At 49.3% G+C, this 17495-nt stretch overlaps 1 protein-coding gene and 4 long non-coding RNA genes across 6 annotated transcripts in view; 4 read left to right on the top strand and 1 right to left on the bottom strand.

The window, feature by feature from the left end:
* The window catches only part of LOC142906988 (vacuolar protein sorting-associated protein 16 homolog), an 82967-nt gene that overhangs the window by 16380 nt on the left and 49092 nt on the right, over positions 1–17495 (bottom strand). For both annotated transcript variants that reach the window (XM_076055885.1, XM_076055884.1), the window contains exons 8-10: positions 16630–16665; positions 14884–14992; positions 161–468 (exon numbers count right to left, since the gene is read on the bottom strand). In XM_076055885.1, coding sequence (XP_075912000.1) covers positions 161–468; positions 14884–14992; positions 16630–16665 — 453 coding nt within the window. The remainder of the gene's footprint in view (positions 1–160; positions 469–14883; positions 14993–16629; positions 16666–17495) is intronic.
* LOC142906992 (uncharacterized) lies at positions 504–783 on the top strand. Its single transcript, XR_012930616.1, has 3 exons — positions 504–533; positions 678–712; positions 755–783. It is a non-coding gene; the product is annotated as an uncharacterized LOC142906992 (long non-coding RNA).
* Positions 2646–4669, top strand: LOC142906991 (uncharacterized). Its single transcript, XR_012930615.1, has 3 exons — positions 2646–2812; positions 4457–4545; positions 4600–4669. It is a non-coding gene; the product is annotated as an uncharacterized LOC142906991 (long non-coding RNA).
* Positions 7125–8505, top strand: LOC142906990 (uncharacterized). Its single transcript, XR_012930614.1, has 3 exons — positions 7125–7222; positions 7877–8161; positions 8432–8505. It is a non-coding gene; the product is annotated as an uncharacterized LOC142906990 (long non-coding RNA).
* Positions 11237–12617, top strand: LOC142906989 (uncharacterized). The gene is made up of 3 exons (XR_012930613.1): positions 11237–11334; positions 11989–12273; positions 12544–12617. It is a non-coding gene; the product is annotated as an uncharacterized LOC142906989 (long non-coding RNA).

Genomic DNA, 17495 nt, shown 5'->3' with positions numbered 1-17495 from the left:
AGTACCACGGAGGTACCCACGAGTACCACGGAGGTACTCACCTTGACGGCGAGGTCCCTGCGCCCCAGGTGAGTGGCACGGTGGTACCCACGAGTACCACCGTGGTGGAGGTACCCACGAGTACCACAGAGGTACCCGTGAGTACCACGGAGGTACTCACCTTGACGGCGAGGTCCCTGCGCCCCAGGTGAGTGGCACGGGCTGCGATCTCGGTGTAGGACAGGCCGGGGGCGTCTCCGAGACGGTTACCACCACCGTGGTGGTGGTACCCACGAGTACCACAGAGGTACTCACGAGTACCACGGAGGTACCCACGGGTACCACGGAGGTACTCACCTTGACGGCGAGGTCCCTGCGCCCCAGGTGAGTGGCACGGGCTGCGATCTCGGTGTAGGACAGGCCGGGGGCGTCTCCGAGACGGCGATTCATCAGCAGGGCTAGAGCCTCGTCAGGTACGTCGCTCTCCACCTGCGTGAGTACCACCGGGGTAGGTGTGAGTATCACAGGTAGGTGTGAGTATCACACACAGGTAGGTGTGAGTACCACAGGTAGGTGTGAGTACCACAGGTAGGTGTGAGTACCACAGGCACGTGTATCACAGGTAGGTGTGAGTATCACAGGTAGGTGTGAGTACCACAGGCACGTGTATCACAGGTAGGTGTGAGTATCACAGGTAGGTGTGAGTATCACAGGTACGTGTGAGTACCACCAGGTAGGTGTGAGTATCACAGGTACGTGTGAGTATCACACACAGGTACGTGTGAGTATCACACACAGGTACGTGTGAGTATCACACACAGGTACGTGTATCACACACAGGTAGGTGTGTGTATCATCAGGTAGGTGTGAGTATCACAGGTAGGTGTGAGTACCACAGGTAGGTGTGAGTACCACAGGTAGGTGTGAGTACCACACAGGTAGGTGTGAGTACCACACAGGTAGGTGTGAGTACCACAGGTAGGTGTGAGTATCACAGGTAGGTGTGAGTACCACACAGGAAGGTGTGAGTACCACAGGTAGGTGTGAGTATCACAGGTAGGTGTGAGTACCACAGGTAGGTGTATCACACACAGGTAGGTGTGAGTACCACAGGTAGGTGTGAGTACCACAGGTAGGTGTGAGTACCACCACGGGTACGTGTGAGTATCACAGGTAGGTGTGAGTATCACAGGTAGGTGTATCACACACAGGTAGGTGTGTGTATCATCAGGTAGGTGTATCACACACAGGTAGGTGTATCACACACAGGTACGTCTCTCCACCTGCGCGAGTATCACAGGTAGGTGTGAGTATCACAGGTAGGTGTGAGTATCACAGGTAGGTAGGTGTGAGTACCACAGGTAGGTGTGAGTATCACAGGTAGGTGTGAGTATCACACACAGGTACGTGTGAGTATCACAGGTAGGTGTGAGTACCACAGGTAGGTGTGAGTACCACCACAGGTAGGTGTGAGTACCACAGGTACGTGTGAGTATCACACACAGGTAGGTGTGAGTATCACCCACAGGTAGGTATGAGTATCACCCACAGGTAGGTATGAGTACCACACACAGGTAGGTGTGAGTACCACACACAGGTAGGTATGAGTATCACCCACAGGTAGGTATGAGTACCACCAGGTAGGTGTATCACCCACAGGTAGGTATGAGTACCACCACGTAGGTGTGAGTATCACCCACAGGTAGGTGTGAGTACCACACACAGGTAGGTATGAGTACCACACACAGGTAGGTATGAGTATCACCCACAGGTAGGTATGAGTACCACCAGGTAGGTGTGAGTATCACCCACAGGTAGGTATGAGTACCACCCACAGGTAGGTGTGAGTACCACTAACAGGTAGGTGTGAGTACCACTAACAGGTAGGTGTGAGTACCACCAGGTAGGTGTGAATATCACCCACAGGTAGGTGTGAGTATCACCCACAGGTAGGTATGAGTATCACCCACAGGTAGGTATGAGTACCACACACAGGTAGGTGTGAGTACCACCCACAGGTAGGTATGAGTACCACCCACAGGTAGGTGTGAGTACCACTAACAGGTAGGTGTGAGTACCACTAACAGGTAGGTGTGAGTACCACCAGGTAGGTGTGAGTATCACCCACAGGTAGGTGTGAGTATCACCCACAGGTAGGTATGAGTATCACCCACAGGTAGGTATGAGTACCACACACAGGTAGGTGTGAGTACCACACACAGGTAGGTATGAGTATCACCCACAGGTAGGTATGAGTACCACCAGGTAGGTGTGAGTATCACCCACAGGTAGGTGTGAGTACCACACACAGGTAGGTATGAGTACCACACACAGGTAGGTATGAGTATCACCCACAGGTAGGTATGAGTACCACCAGGTAGGTGTGAGTATCACCCACAGGTAGGTATGAGTACCACCCACAGGTAGGTGTGAGTACCACTAACAGGTAGGTGTGAGTACCACTAGGTATGTGAGTACCACCAGGTATGTGAGTATCACCAGGTATGTGAGTATCACCAGGTAGATGTGAGTATCACCAGGTAGGGGTGAGTACCACCACCAGGTATGTGAGTACCACCAGGTAGGTGTGTGTATCACCAGGTATGTGAGTATCACCAGGTATGTGAGTATCACCTTGTAGCAGGCCCAGTGTGCTAGTACCACCCACAGGTAGGTGTGAGTACCACCAACAGGTATGTGAGTACCACCAGATAGGTGTGTGTACCACCAGGTTTGTGAGTACTACGAGGTATGTGAGTATCACCAGGTATGTGAGTATCACCTTGTAGCAGGCCCAGTGTGCTAGTACCACCAGGTATGTGAGTACCACCAGGTATGTGAGTATCACCAGGTATGTGAGTACCACCACCAGGTATGTGAGTATCACCTTGTAGCAGGCCCAGTGTGCTAGTACCACCAGGTATGTGAGTACCACCAGGTAGATGTGAGTATCACCAGGTATGTGAGTACCACTAGGTATGTGAGTATCACCTTGTAGCAGGCCCAGTGTGCTAGTACCACCACCAGGTAGGTGTGAGTACCACTAGGTATGTGAGTATCACCAGGTATGTGAGTATCACCAGGTATGTGAGTATCACCAGGTAGATGTGAGTATCACCAGGTAGGTGTGAGTACCACTAACAGGTAGGTGTGAGTACCACCAGGTAGGTGTGTGTATCAACAGGTATGTGAGTATCACCAGGTATGTGAGTATCACCTTGTAGCAGGCCCAGTGTGCTAGTACCACCCACAGGTAGGTGTGAGTACCACCAACAGGTATGTGAGTATCACCAGGTAGGTGTGTGTACCACCAGGTTTGTGAGTACCACGAGGTATGTGAGTATCACCAGGTATGTGAGTATCACCTTGTAGCAGGCCCAGTGTGCTAGTACCACCAGGTATGTGAGTGCCACCAGGTATGTGAGTATCACCAGGTATGTGAGTACCACCACCAGGTATGTGAGTATCACCTTGTAGCAGGCCCAGTGTGCTAGTACCACCAGGTATGTGAGTACCACCAGGTAGATGTGAGTATCACCAGGTATGTGAGTACCACTAGGTAGGTGAGTATCACCTTGTAGCAGGCCCAGTGTGCTAGTACCACCCACAGGTAGGTGGGAGTACCAGCAGGTATGTGAGTACCAGCAGGTAGGTGTGAGTACCACCAGGTAGGTGTGAGTACCACCAGGTAGGTGTGTGTATCACCAGGTATATGAGTATCACCTTGTAGCAGGCCCAGTGTGCTAGTACCACACACAGATAGGTGTGAGTACCACGAGGTATGTGAGTATCACCTTGTAGCAGGCCCAGTGTGCTAGTAGCGCCAGGTATGTGAGTATCACCAGGTAGGTGTGAGTACCACCAGGTATGTGAGTACCACCAGGTATGTGAGTACCACCTTGTAGCAGGCCCAGTGTGCTAGTACCACCAGGTATGTGAGTATCACCAGGTATGTGAGTATCACCAGGTATGTGAGTACCACTAACAGGTATGTGAGTATCACCTTGTAGCAGGCCCAGTGTACTAGTACCACCAGGTATGTGAGTATCACCAGGTATGTGAATATCACCAGGTATGTGAGTACCACCAGATAGGTGTGAGTACCCACAGGTATGTGAGTATCACCTTGTAGCAGGCCCAGTGTGCTAGTACCACCAGGTAGGTGTGAGTATCACCTTGTAGCAGGCCCAGTGTGCTAGTACCACCAGGTAGGTGTGAGTATCACCTTGTAGCAGGCCCAGTGTGCTAGTACCACCAGGTATGTGAGTACCACCACCAGGTATGTGAGTACCACCAACAGGTATGTGAGTATCACCAGGTATGTGAGTATCACCAGGTAGGTGTGAGTATCACCTTGTAGCAGGCCCAGTGTGCTAGTACCACCAGGTATGTGAGTACCACCACCAGGTATGTGTGAGTATCACCAGGTAGGTGTGAGTATCACCTTGTAGCAGGCCCAGTGTGCTAGTACCACCAGGTATGTGAGTACCACCACCAGGTATGTGTGAGTATCACCAGGTATGTGAGTATCACCTTGTAGCAGGCCCAGTGTGCTAGTACCACCAGGTATGTGAGTACCACCAGGTATGTGAGTATCACCAGGTATGTGAGTACCACCAGGTATGTGAGTATCACCAGGTATGTGAGTATCACCTTGTAGCAGGCCCAGTGTGCTAGTACCACCAGGTAGGTGTGAGTACCACGAGGTATGTGAGTATCACCAGGTATGTGAGTATCACCTTGTAGCAGGCCCAGTGTGCTAGTACCACCAGGTATGTGAGTATCACCAGGTATGTGAGTATCACCAGGTATGTGAGTATCACCAGGTAGGTGTGTGTATCACCTTGTAGCAGGCCCAGTGTGCTAGTACCACCAGGTATGTGAGTACCACCACCAGGTATGTGAGTACCACCAACAGGTATGTGTGAGTATCACCAGGTATGTGTGTATCACCTTGTAGCAGGCCCAGTGTGCTAGTATCACCAGGTAGGTGTGAGTATCACCAGGTAGATGTGAGTACCACCAGGTATGTGAGTACCACCAGGTATGTGAGTATCACCAGGTAGATGTGAGTACCCACAGGTAGGTGTGAGTACCACCAGGTATGTGAGTACCACCACCAGGTATGTGTGAGTATCACCAGGTATGTGAGTATCACCTTGTAGCAGGCCCAGTGTGCTAGTACCACCAGGTATGTGAGTATCACCAGGTAGATGTGAGTACCACCACCAGGTATGTGTGAGTATCACCAGGTAGGTGTGTGTATCACCAGGTATGTGTGAGTATCACCAGGTAGGTGTGAGTACCACCACCAGGTATGTATCACCAGGTATGTGAGTACCACCAGGTATGTGAGTATCACCAGGTAGGTGTGAGTACCACCAGGTATGTGAGTATCACCACCAGGTATGTGTGAGTATCACCAGGTATGTGTGTATCACCTTGTAGCAGGCCCAGTGTGCTAGTATCACCAGGTAGGTGTGAGTATCACCAGGTAGATGTGAGTACCACCAGGTATGTGAGTACCACCAGGTATGTGAGTATCACCAGGTAGATGTGAGTACCCACAGGTAGGTGTGTGTATCACCAGGTATGTGAGTATCACCAGGTATGTGAGTACCACCACCAGGTATGTGAGTACCACCACCAGGTATGTGAGTATCACCTTGTAGCAGGCCCAGTGTGCTAGTACCACCAGGTATGTGAGTATCACCAGGTAGATGTGAGTACCACCACCAGGTATGTGTGAGTATCACCAGGTAGGTGTGTGTATCACCAGGTATGTGTGAGTATCACCAGGTAGGTGTGAGTACCACCACCAGGTATGTATCACCAGGTATGTGAGTATCACCAGGTATGTGAGTACCACCAGGTAGGTGTATCACCTTGTAGCAGGCCCAGTGTGCTAGTACCACCAGGTATGTGAGTATCACCAGGTATGTGAGTACCACCAGGTATGTGAGTATCACCACCAGGTATGTGTGAGTATCACCAGGTATGTGTGTATCACCTTGTAGCAGGCCCAGTGTGCTAGTATCACCAGGTAGGTGTGAGTATCACCAGGTAGATGTGAGTACCACCAGGTATGTGAGTACCACCAGGTATGTGAGTATCACCAGGTAGATGTGAGTACCCACAGGTAGGTGTGTGTATCACCAGGTATGTGAGTATCACCAGGTATGTGAGTACCACCACCAGGTATGTGAGTACCACCACCAGGTAGGTGTGAGTATCACCTTGTAGCAGGCCCAGTGTGCTAGTACCACCAGGTATGTGAGTATCACCAGGTAGATGTGAGTACCACCACCAGGTATGTGTGAGTATCACCAGGTAGGTGTGTGTATCACCAGGTATGTGTGAGTATCACCAGGTAGGTGTGAGTACCACCACCAGGTATGTATCACCAGGTATGTGAGTATCACCAGGTATGTGAGTACCACCAGGTAGGTGTATCACCTTGTAGCAGGCCCAGTGTGCTAGTACCACCAGGTATGTGAGTATCACCAGGTATGTGAGTACCACCAGGTATGTGAGTATCACCACCAGGTATGTGTGAGTATCACCAGGTATGTGTGTATCACCTTGTAGCAGGCCCAGTGTGCTAGTATCACCAGGTAGGTGTGAGTATCACCAGGTAGATGTGAGTACCACCAGGTATGTGAGTACCACCAGGTATGTGAGTATCACCAGGTAGATGTGAGTACCCACAGGTAGGTGTGTGTATCACCAGGTATGTGAGTATCACCAGGTATGTGAGTACCACCACCAGGTATGTGAGTACCACCACCAGGTAGGTGTGAGTATCACCTTGTAGCAGGCCCAGTGTGCTAGTACCACCAGGTATGTGAGTATCACCAGGTAGATGTGAGTACCACCACCAGGTATGTGTGAGTATCACCAGGTAGGTGTGTGTATCACCAGGTATGTGTGAGTATCACCAGGTAGGTGTGAGTACCACCACCAGGTATGTATCACCAGGTATGTGAGTATCACCAGGTATGTGAGTACCACCAGGTAGGTGTATCACCTTGTAGCAGGCCCAGTGTGCTAGTACCACCAGGTATGTGAGTATCACCAGGTATGTGAGTACCACCAGGTATGTGAGTATCACCACCAGGTATGTGTGAGTATCACCAGGTATGTGTGTATCACCTTGTAGCAGGCCCAGTGTGCTAGTATCACCAGGTAGGTGTGAGTATCACCAGGTAGATGTGAGTACCACCAGGTATGTGAGTACCACCAGGTATGTGAGTATCACCAGGTAGATGTGAGTACCCACAGGTAGGTGTGTGTATCACCAGGTATGTGAGTATCACCAGGTATGTGAGTACCACCACCAGGTATGTGAGTACCACCACCAGGTATGTGTGTATCACCTTGTAGCAGGCCCAGTGTGCTAGTACCACCAGGTATGTATCACCAGGTATGTATCACCAGGTATGTGAGTATCACCTTGTAGCAGGCCCAGTGTGCTAGTACCACCAGGTAGATGTGAGTACCACTAACAGGTATGTGAGTACCACCACCAGGTATGTGAGTACCACTAACAGGTATGTGTGTATCACCACCAGGTATGTGAGTATCACCTTGTAGCAGGCCCAGTGTGCTAGTACCACCAGGTAGGTGTGAGTATCACCAGGTATGTGAGTATCACCAGGTATGTGAGTATCACCAGGTATGTGTGTATCACCTTGTAGCAGGCCCAGTGTGCTAGTACCACCAGGTATGTATCACCAGGTATGTATCACCAGGTATGTATCACCAGGTATGTGAGTATCACCAGGTAGGTGTGAGTACCACCAACAGGTAGGTGTGAGTACCACCAGGTATGTGTGAGTACCACCACCAGGTAGGTGTGTATCACCTTGTAGCAGGCCCAGTGTGCTAGTACCACCAGGTATGTGAGTACCACTAACAGGTAGGTGTGTGTATCACCTTGTAGCAGGCCCAGTGTGCTAGTACCACCAGGTATGTGTGAGTATCACCAGGTATGTGAGTATCACCTTGTAGCAGGCCCAGTGTGCTAGTACCACCAGGTATGTGAGTACCACCACCAGGTATGTGAGTATCACAACCAGGTATGTGAGTATCACCAGGTAGGTGTGAGTATCACCAGGTATGTGAGTATCACCAGGTATGTGTGTATCACCTTGTAGCAGGCCCAGTGTGCTAGTACCACCAGGTATGTGAGTATCACCAGGTATGTGTGAGTATCACCAGGTATGTGAGTATCACCTTGTAGCAGGCCCAGTGTGCTAGTACCACCAGGTAGGTGTGAGTATCACCAGGTATGTGAGTATCACCAGGTAGGTGTGAGTACCAACAGGTATGTGAGTACCACCTTGTAGCAGGCCCAGTGTGCTAGTACCACCAGGTATGTATCACCAGGTATGTGAGTATCACCAGGTAGGTGTATCACCTTGTAGCAGGCCCAGTGTGCTAGTACCACCAGGTATGTGAGTACCACCACCAGGTATGTGTGAGTACCACTAACAGGTATGTGTGTATCACCTTGTAGCAGGCCCAGTGTGCTAGTACCACCAGGTATGTATCACCAGGTATGTGAGTACCACCAGGTAGGTGTGAGTACCACCAGGTATGTGAGTACCACCACCAGGTATGTGTGTATCACCTTGTAGCAGGCCCAGTGTGCTAGTACCACCAGGTATGTGAGTATCACCAGGTATGTGTGTATCACCAACAGGTAGGTGTGAGTACCACCACCAGGTAGGTGTGTGTATCACCTTGTAGCAGGCCCAGTGTGCTAGTACCACCAGGTATGTGAGTACCACCAGGTAGGTGTGAGTACCACCAGGTGTGTGTGAGTATCACCTTGTAGCAGGCCCAGTGTGCTAGTACCACCAGGTATGTGAGTATCACCAGGTATGTGTGAGTATCACCACCAGGTATGTATCACCAGGTATGTGAGTATCACCACCAGGTAGGTGTGAGTATCACCTTGTAGCAGGCCCAGTGTGCTAGTACCACTAACAGGTATGTGAGTACCACCACCAGGTAGGTGTGTGTATCACCTTGTAGCAGGCCCAGTGTGCTAGCACCACCAGGTATGTATCACCAGGTATGTGAGTATCACCAGGTATGTGTGAGTATCACCTTGTAGCAGGCCCAGTGTGCTAGTACCACTAACAGGTATGTGAGTACCACCACCAGGTAGGTGTGTGTATCACCTTGTAGCAGGCCCAGTGTGCTAGCACCACCAGGTATGTATCACCAGGTATGTGAGTATCACCAGGTATGTGTGAGTATCACCTTGTAGCAGGCCCAGTGTGCTAGTACCACCAGGTATGTGAGTATCACCAGGTAGATGTGAGTACCACCACCAGGTATGTGTGAGTATCACCAGGTAGGTGTGTGTATCACCAGGTATGTGTGAGTATCACCAGGTAGGTGTGAGTACCACCACCAGGTATGTATCACCAGGTATGTGAGTACCACCAGGTATGTGAGTATCACCAGGTAGGTGTGAGTACCACCAGGTATGTGAGTATCACCACCAGGTATGTGTGAGTATCACCAGGTATGTGTGTATCACCTTGTAGCAGGCCCAGTGTGCTAGTATCACCAGGTAGGTGTGAGTATCACCAGGTAGATGTGAGTACCACCAGGTATGTGAGTACCACCAGGTATGTGAGTATCACCAGGTAGATGTGAGTACCCACAGGTAGGTGTGTGTATCACCAGGTATGTGAGTATCACCAGGTATGTGAGTACCACCACCAGGTATGTGAGTACCACCACCAGGTATGTGAGTATCACCTTGTAGCAGGCCCAGTGTGCTAGTACCACCAGGTATGTGAGTATCACCAGGTAGATGTGAGTACCACCACCAGGTATGTGTGAGTATCACCAGGTAGGTGTGTGTATCACCAGGTATGTGTGAGTATCACCAGGTAGGTGTGAGTACCACCACCAGGTATGTATCACCAGGTATGTGAGTATCACCAGGTATGTGAGTACCACCAGGTAGGTGTATCACCTTGTAGCAGGCCCAGTGTGCTAGTACCACCAGGTATGTGAGTATCACCAGGTATGTGAGTACCACCAGGTATGTGAGTATCACCACCAGGTATGTGTGAGTATCACCAGGTATGTGTGTATCACCTTGTAGCAGGCCCAGTGTGCTAGTATCACCAGGTAGGTGTGAGTATCACCAGGTAGATGTGAGTACCACCAGGTATGTGAGTACCACCAGGTATGTGAGTATCACCAGGTAGATGTGAGTACCCACAGGTAGGTGTGTGTATCACCAGGTATGTGAGTATCACCAGGTATGTGAGTACCACCACCAGGTATGTGAGTACCACCACCAGGTAGGTGTGAGTATCACCTTGTAGCAGGCCCAGTGTGCTAGTACCACCAGGTATGTGAGTATCACCAGGTAGATGTGAGTACCACCACCAGGTATGTGTGAGTATCACCAGGTAGGTGTGTGTATCACCAGGTATGTGTGAGTATCACCAGGTAGGTGTGAGTACCACCACCAGGTATGTATCACCAGGTATGTGAGTATCACCAGGTATGTGAGTACCACCAGGTAGGTGTATCACCTTGTAGCAGGCCCAGTGTGCTAGTACCACCAGGTATGTGAGTATCACCAGGTATGTGAGTACCACCAGGTATGTGAGTATCACCACCAGGTATGTGTGAGTATCACCAGGTATGTGTGTATCACCTTGTAGCAGGCCCAGTGTGCTAGTATCACCAGGTAGGTGTGAGTATCACCAGGTAGATGTGAGTACCACCAGGTATGTGAGTACCACCAGGTATGTGAGTATCACCAGGTAGATGTGAGTACCCACAGGTAGGTGTGTGTATCACCAGGTATGTGAGTATCACCAGGTATGTGAGTACCACCACCAGGTATGTGAGTACCACCACCAGGTAGGTGTGAGTATCACCTTGTAGCAGGCCCAGTGTGCTAGTACCACCAGGTATGTGAGTATCACCAGGTAGATGTGAGTACCACCACCAGGTATGTGTGAGTATCACCAGGTAGGTGTGTGTATCACCAGGTATGTGTGAGTATCACCAGGTAGGTGTGAGTACCACCACCAGGTATGTATCACCAGGTATGTGAGTATCACCAGGTATGTGAGTACCACCAGGTAGGTGTATCACCTTGTAGCAGGCCCAGTGTGCTAGTACCACCAGGTATGTGAGTATCACCAGGTATGTGAGTACCACCAGGTATGTGAGTATCACCACCAGGTATGTGTGAGTATCACCAGGTATGTGTGTATCACCTTGTAGCAGGCCCAGTGTGCTAGTATCACCAGGTAGGTGTGAGTATCACCAGGTAGATGTGAGTACCACCAGGTATGTGAGTACCACCAGGTATGTGAGTATCACCAGGTAGATGTGAGTACCCACAGGTAGGTGTGTGTATCACCAGGTATGTGAGTATCACCAGGTATGTGAGTACCACCACCAGGTATGTGAGTACCACCACCAGGTATGTGTGTATCACCTTGTAGCAGGCCCAGTGTGCTAGTACCACCAGGTATGTATCACCAGGTATGTATCACCAGGTATGTGAGTATCACCTTGTAGCAGGCCCAGTGTGCTAGTACCACCAGGTAGATGTGAGTACCACTAACAGGTATGTGAGTACCACCACCAGGTATGTGAGTACCACTAACAGGTATGTGTGTATCACCACCAGGTATGTGAGTATCACCTTGTAGCAGGCCCAGTGTGCTAGTACCACCAGGTAGGTGTGAGTATCACCAGGTATGTGAGTATCACCAGGTATGTGAGTATCACCAGGTATGTGTGTATCACCTTGTAGCAGGCCCAGTGTGCTAGTACCACCAGGTATGTATCACCAGGTATGTATCACCAGGTATGTATCACCAGGTATGTGAGTATCACCAGGTAGGTGTGAGTACCACCAACAGGTAGGTGTGAGTACCACCAGGTATGTGTGAGTACCACCACCAGGTAGGTGTGTATCACCTTGTAGCAGGCCCAGTGTGCTAGTACCACCAGGTATGTGAGTACCACTAACAGGTAGGTGTGTGTATCACCTTGTAGCAGGCCCAGTGTGCTAGTACCACCAGGTATGTGTGAGTATCACCAGGTATGTGAGTATCACCTTGTAGCAGGCCCAGTGTGCTAGTACCACCAGGTATGTGAGTACCACCACCAGGTATGTGAGTATCACAACCAGGTATGTGAGTATCACCAGGTAGGTGTGAGTATCACCAGGTATGTGAGTATCACCAGGTATGTGTGTATCACCTTGTAGCAGGCCCAGTGTGCTAGTACCACCAGGTATGTGAGTATCACCAGGTATGTGTGAGTATCACCAGGTATGTGAGTATCACCTTGTAGCAGGCCCAGTGTGCTAGTACCACCAGGTAGGTGTGAGTATCACCAGGTATGTGAGTATCACCAGGTAGGTGTGAGTACCAACAGGTATGTGAGTACCACCTTGTAGCAGGCCCAGTGTGCTAGTACCACCAGGTATGTATCACCAGGTATGTGAGTATCACCAGGTAGGTGTATCACCTTGTAGCAGGCCCAGTGTGCTAGTACCACCAGGTATGTGAGTACCACCACCAGGTATGTGTGAGTACCACTAACAGGTATGTGTGTATCACCTTGTAGCAGGCCCAGTGTGCTAGTACCACCAGGTATGTATCACCAGGTATGTGAGTACCACCAGGTAGGTGTGAGTACCACCAGGTATGTGAGTACCACCACCAGGTATGTGTGTATCACCTTGTAGCAGGCCCAGTGTGCTAGTACCACCAGGTATGTGAGTATCACCAGGTATGTGTGTATCACCAACAGGTAGGTGTGAGTACCACCACCAGGTAGGTGTGTGTATCACCTTGTAGCAGGCCCAGTGTGCTAGTACCACCAGGTATGTGAGTACCACCAGGTAGGTGTGAGTACCACCAGGTGTGTGTGAGTATCACCTTGTAGCAGGCCCAGTGTGCTAGTACCACCAGGTATGTGAGTATCACCAGGTATGTGTGAGTATCACCACCAGGTATGTATCACCAGGTATGTGAGTATCACCACCAGGTAGGTGTGAGTATCACCTTGTAGCAGGCCCAGTGTGCTAGTACCACTAACAGGTATGTGAGTACCACCACCAGGTAGGTGTGTGTATCACCTTGTAGCAGGCCCAGTGTGCTAGCACCACCAGGTATGTATCACCAGGTATGTGAGTATCACCAGGTATGTGTGAGTATCACCTTGTAGCAGGCCCAGTGTGCTAGTACCACTAACAGGTATGTGAGTACCACCACCAGGTAGGTGTGTGTATCACCTTGTAGCAGGCCCAGTGTGCTAGCACCACCAGGTATGTATCACCAGGTATGTGAGTATCACCAGGTATGTGTGAGTATCACCTTGTAGCAGGCCCAGTGTGCTAGTACCACTAACAGGTATGTGAGTACCACCACCAGGTAGGTGTGTGTATCACCTTGTAGCAGGCCCAGTGTGCTAGCACCACCAGGTATGTATCACCAGGTATGTGAGTATCACCAGGTATGTGTGAGTATCACCTTGTAGCAGGCCCAGTGTGCTAGTACCACCAGGTATGTGAGTATCACCAGGTAGGTGTATCACCTTGTAGCAGGCCCAGTGTGCTAGCACCACCAGGTATGTATCACCAGGTATGTATCACCAGGTATGTGAGTATCACCAGGTAGGTGTGAGTATCACCTTGTAGCAGGCCCAGTGTGCTAGTATCACCAGGTATGTATCACCAGGTAGGTGTGTGTATCACCAGGTATGTGAGTATCACCTTGTAGCAGGCCCAGTGTGCTAGTATCACCAGGTATGTATCACCAGGTAGGTGTGTGTATCACCAGGTATGTGAGTATCACCTTGTAGCAGGCCAAGTGTGCTAGTACCACCAGGTATGTACCACCAGGTATGTGTGTACCACCACCAGGTAGGTGTGAGTATCACCTTGTAGCAGGCCCAGTGTGCTAGTACCACCAGGTATGTATCACCAGGTATGTGTGAGTATCACCAGGTATGTGTGAGTATCACCTTGTAGCAGGCCCAGTGTGCTAGTACCACCAGGTAGGTGTGAGTACCACCAGGTATGTATCACCAGGTATGTGAGTATCACCAGGTATGTGTATCACCTTGTAGCAGGCCCAGTGTGCTAGTATCACCAGGTAGGTGTGAGTATCACCACCAGGTATGTGTGAGTATCACCAGGTATGTGAGTACCACCACCAGGTATGTGAGTATCACCTTGTAGCAGGCCCAGTGTGCTAGTACCACCAGGTATGTATCACCAGGTATGTGAGTACCACTAACAGGTATGTGTGTATCACCTTGTAGCAGGCCCAGTGTGCTAGTACCACCAGGTATGTATCACCAGGTATGTGTGTATCACCTTGTAGCAGGCCCAGTGTGCTAGTATCACCAGGTATGTGAGTATCACCTTGTAGCAGGCCCAGTGTGCTAGTACCACCAGGTATGTGAGTATCACCAGGTAGGTATGTGTGTATCACCTTGTAGCAGGCCCAGTGTGCTAGTACCACCAGGTAGGTGTGAGTATCACCAGGTATGTGTATCACCTTGTAGCAGGCCCAGTGTGCTAGCACCACCAGGTATGTATCACCAGGTATGTGAGTATCACCAGGTATGTATCACCAGGTATGTGTGAGTACCACCAGGTATGTGAGAGTATCACCTTGTAGCAGGCCCAGTGTGCTAGTATCACCAGGTAGGTGTGAGTACCCACAGGTAGGTGTGAGTACCACCAGGTATGTGAGTACCACCAGGTATGTGTGAGTACCACCACCAGGTATGTGTGTATCACCTTGTAGCAGGCCCAGTGTGTGAGTATCACCAGGTATGTGTGTACCACCACCAGGTATGTGAGTATCACCAGGTATGTGTGTGTATCACCTTGTAGCAGGCCCAGTGTGCTAGCACACGGCTGCGACCCTGTGGGTCTGGTAGGCGAAGAAGTTCACAAATCTTCACAGCCAGCGCAAACATTCGGCGAGCCACCAGCCTGGGAGCAACAACAACAACATCAACAACAACAACATCATCATCATCATAAACAACAACATCAACATCATCAACATCATAAACAACATCAACATCAACAACATCATCAACATCATCATCATAAACATCAACAACATCAACAACATCAACATCATCATCATAAACATCAACATCAATAACATCATCATAAACAACATCAACAACATCATCATAAACAACATCAACATCATCATCATAAACAACATCATCATAAACAACATCATCATCATAAACAACAACAACATCATCATCATAAACAACAACATCATCATCATAAACAACAACATCATCATCATAAACAACAACATCATCATAAACAACATCATCAACAACAACATCAACAACATCAACAACAACATCAACAACAACAACATCAACAACATCATCATAAACAACAACATCAATAACATCATAAACAACATCAACATCATCAACATCATCAACAACAACATCATAAACAACATCAACAACATCAACAACAACAACATCATCATAATAAACAACATCATCATCATAAACAACATCAACAACATCATCATAAACAACAACATCATCATAAACAACATCAACAACATCAACAACATCATCATAAACAACAACATCAACAACATCATCATCATCAACATCAACAACATCATCATCATAAACAACATCAACAACAACAACAGCATCAACAACATCAACAACAACATCAACATCATAAACAACATCAACATCAACAACATCAACATCATCAACAACATCATAAACAACATCAACAACATCATCAACATCAACAACATCAACAACAACAACAGCATCAACAACATCAACAACATCAACAACAACATCATCAACAACAACATCAACAACATCAACAACAACATCAACAACAACACCACCACCACCAACAACACCACCAACAACACCACCACCAACAACACCACCACCAACAACAACACCGTCACCAACATCACTACCATCACTACAATCACCAACAACACCACCACGTGGTGTGTGGTGATGGTGTTGGCAATGTTGGTGACGATGGTGGTGGTGGTGGTGATGGTGGTGGTGATGATGGTGGTGATGGTGGTGATGTTGGCAGTGTTGGTGACGATGGTGGTGGTGACGGTGGTGGTGGTGACGGTGGTGATGGTAGTGATGGTGATGGTGATGTTGATGGTGATGATGGTGGTGAGGGTGATAGTGATGTTGATGGTCGTGATGGTGGTGATGGTAGTGATGGTGATGTTGATGGTGGTGATGTTGATGGTGGTGATGTTGATGGTGGTGATGGTAGTGATGGTGATGTTGATGGTGGTGATGATGGTGGTGAGGGTGATAGTGATGTTGATGGTCGTGATGGTGGTGATGTTGATGGTGGTGATGTTGATGGTGGTGATGGTAGTGGTGGTGATGTTGATGGTGGTGATGTTGATGGTGGTGATGTTGATGGTGGTGATGGTAGTGATGATGTTGATGGTGGTGAGGGTGATAGTGATGTTGATGGTGGTGATAGTGATGTTGATGGTGGTGATGGTGATAGTGATGTTGATGGTGGTGATGGTGGTGATGGTGGTGAGGGTGATAGTGATGTTGATGGTGGTGATGGGTTACCTGTCTATCAGGACGGGTATAGTGAGGTGCTCCAATCTGAATGTGACGTTAAGGACTTCAACAAACATCACCACCACCACCACATTCACCACCACCATCACCACCGTCACCACCACCACCATCATCACCACCACCACCACCATCATCCACCAACTCACCCACCCATTCACTCAGACAGGATGCTGTGTGTATGCTGTGTGTAAGACAGGGTGCTGTGTGTAAGACAGGGTGCTGTGTGTATGTTGTGTGTATGCTGTGTGTAAGACAGGGTGCTGTGTGTAAGACGGTGCTGTGTGTATGCTGTGTGTAAGACAGGGTGCTGTGTGTATGCTGTGTGTAAGACAGGGTGCTGTGTGTATGCTGTGTGTAAGACAGGGTGCTGTGTGTATGCTGTGTGTATGCTGTGTGTATGCTGTGTGTAAGTCAGGATGCTGTGTGTATGCTGTGTGTATGCTGTGTGTGTAAGACAGGGTGCTGTGTGTATGCTGTGTATGCTGTGTGTGTAAGACAGGGTGCTGTGTGTATGCTGTGTGTATGTTGTGTGTATGCTGTGTGTAAGACAGGGTGCTGTGTGTATGCTGTGTGTATGCTGTGTGTAAGACAGGGTGCTGTGTGTATGACAGGGTGCTGTGTGTATGTTGTGTGTATGGTGTGTGTATGCTGTGTGTATGCTGCGTGTATGCTGTGTGTAAGACAGGGTGCTGTGTGTATGCTGTGTGTATGCTGTGTGTATGCTGTGTGTAAGACAGGGTGCTGTGTGTATGACAGGGTGCTGTGTGTATGTTGTGTGTATGCTGTGTGTATGCTGTGTGTATGTTGTGTGTATGCCGTGTGTAAGACAGGATGCTGTGTGTATGCTGTGTGTA

The sequence above is a fragment of the Petromyzon marinus genome, chromosome 73 (genome assembly GCF_048934315.1).
Source record: "Petromyzon marinus isolate PM22_M1 ecotype Great Lakes invasive population chromosome 73, UKy_Petmar_22M1.pri1.0, whole genome shotgun sequence".
NCBI lineage: Eukaryota > Metazoa > Chordata > Hyperoartia > Petromyzontiformes > Petromyzontidae > Petromyzon > Petromyzon marinus.
The sequence above is the reverse complement of the archived record's forward strand: the minus strand, read 5'-3'. Positions and strand labels throughout refer to the sequence as shown.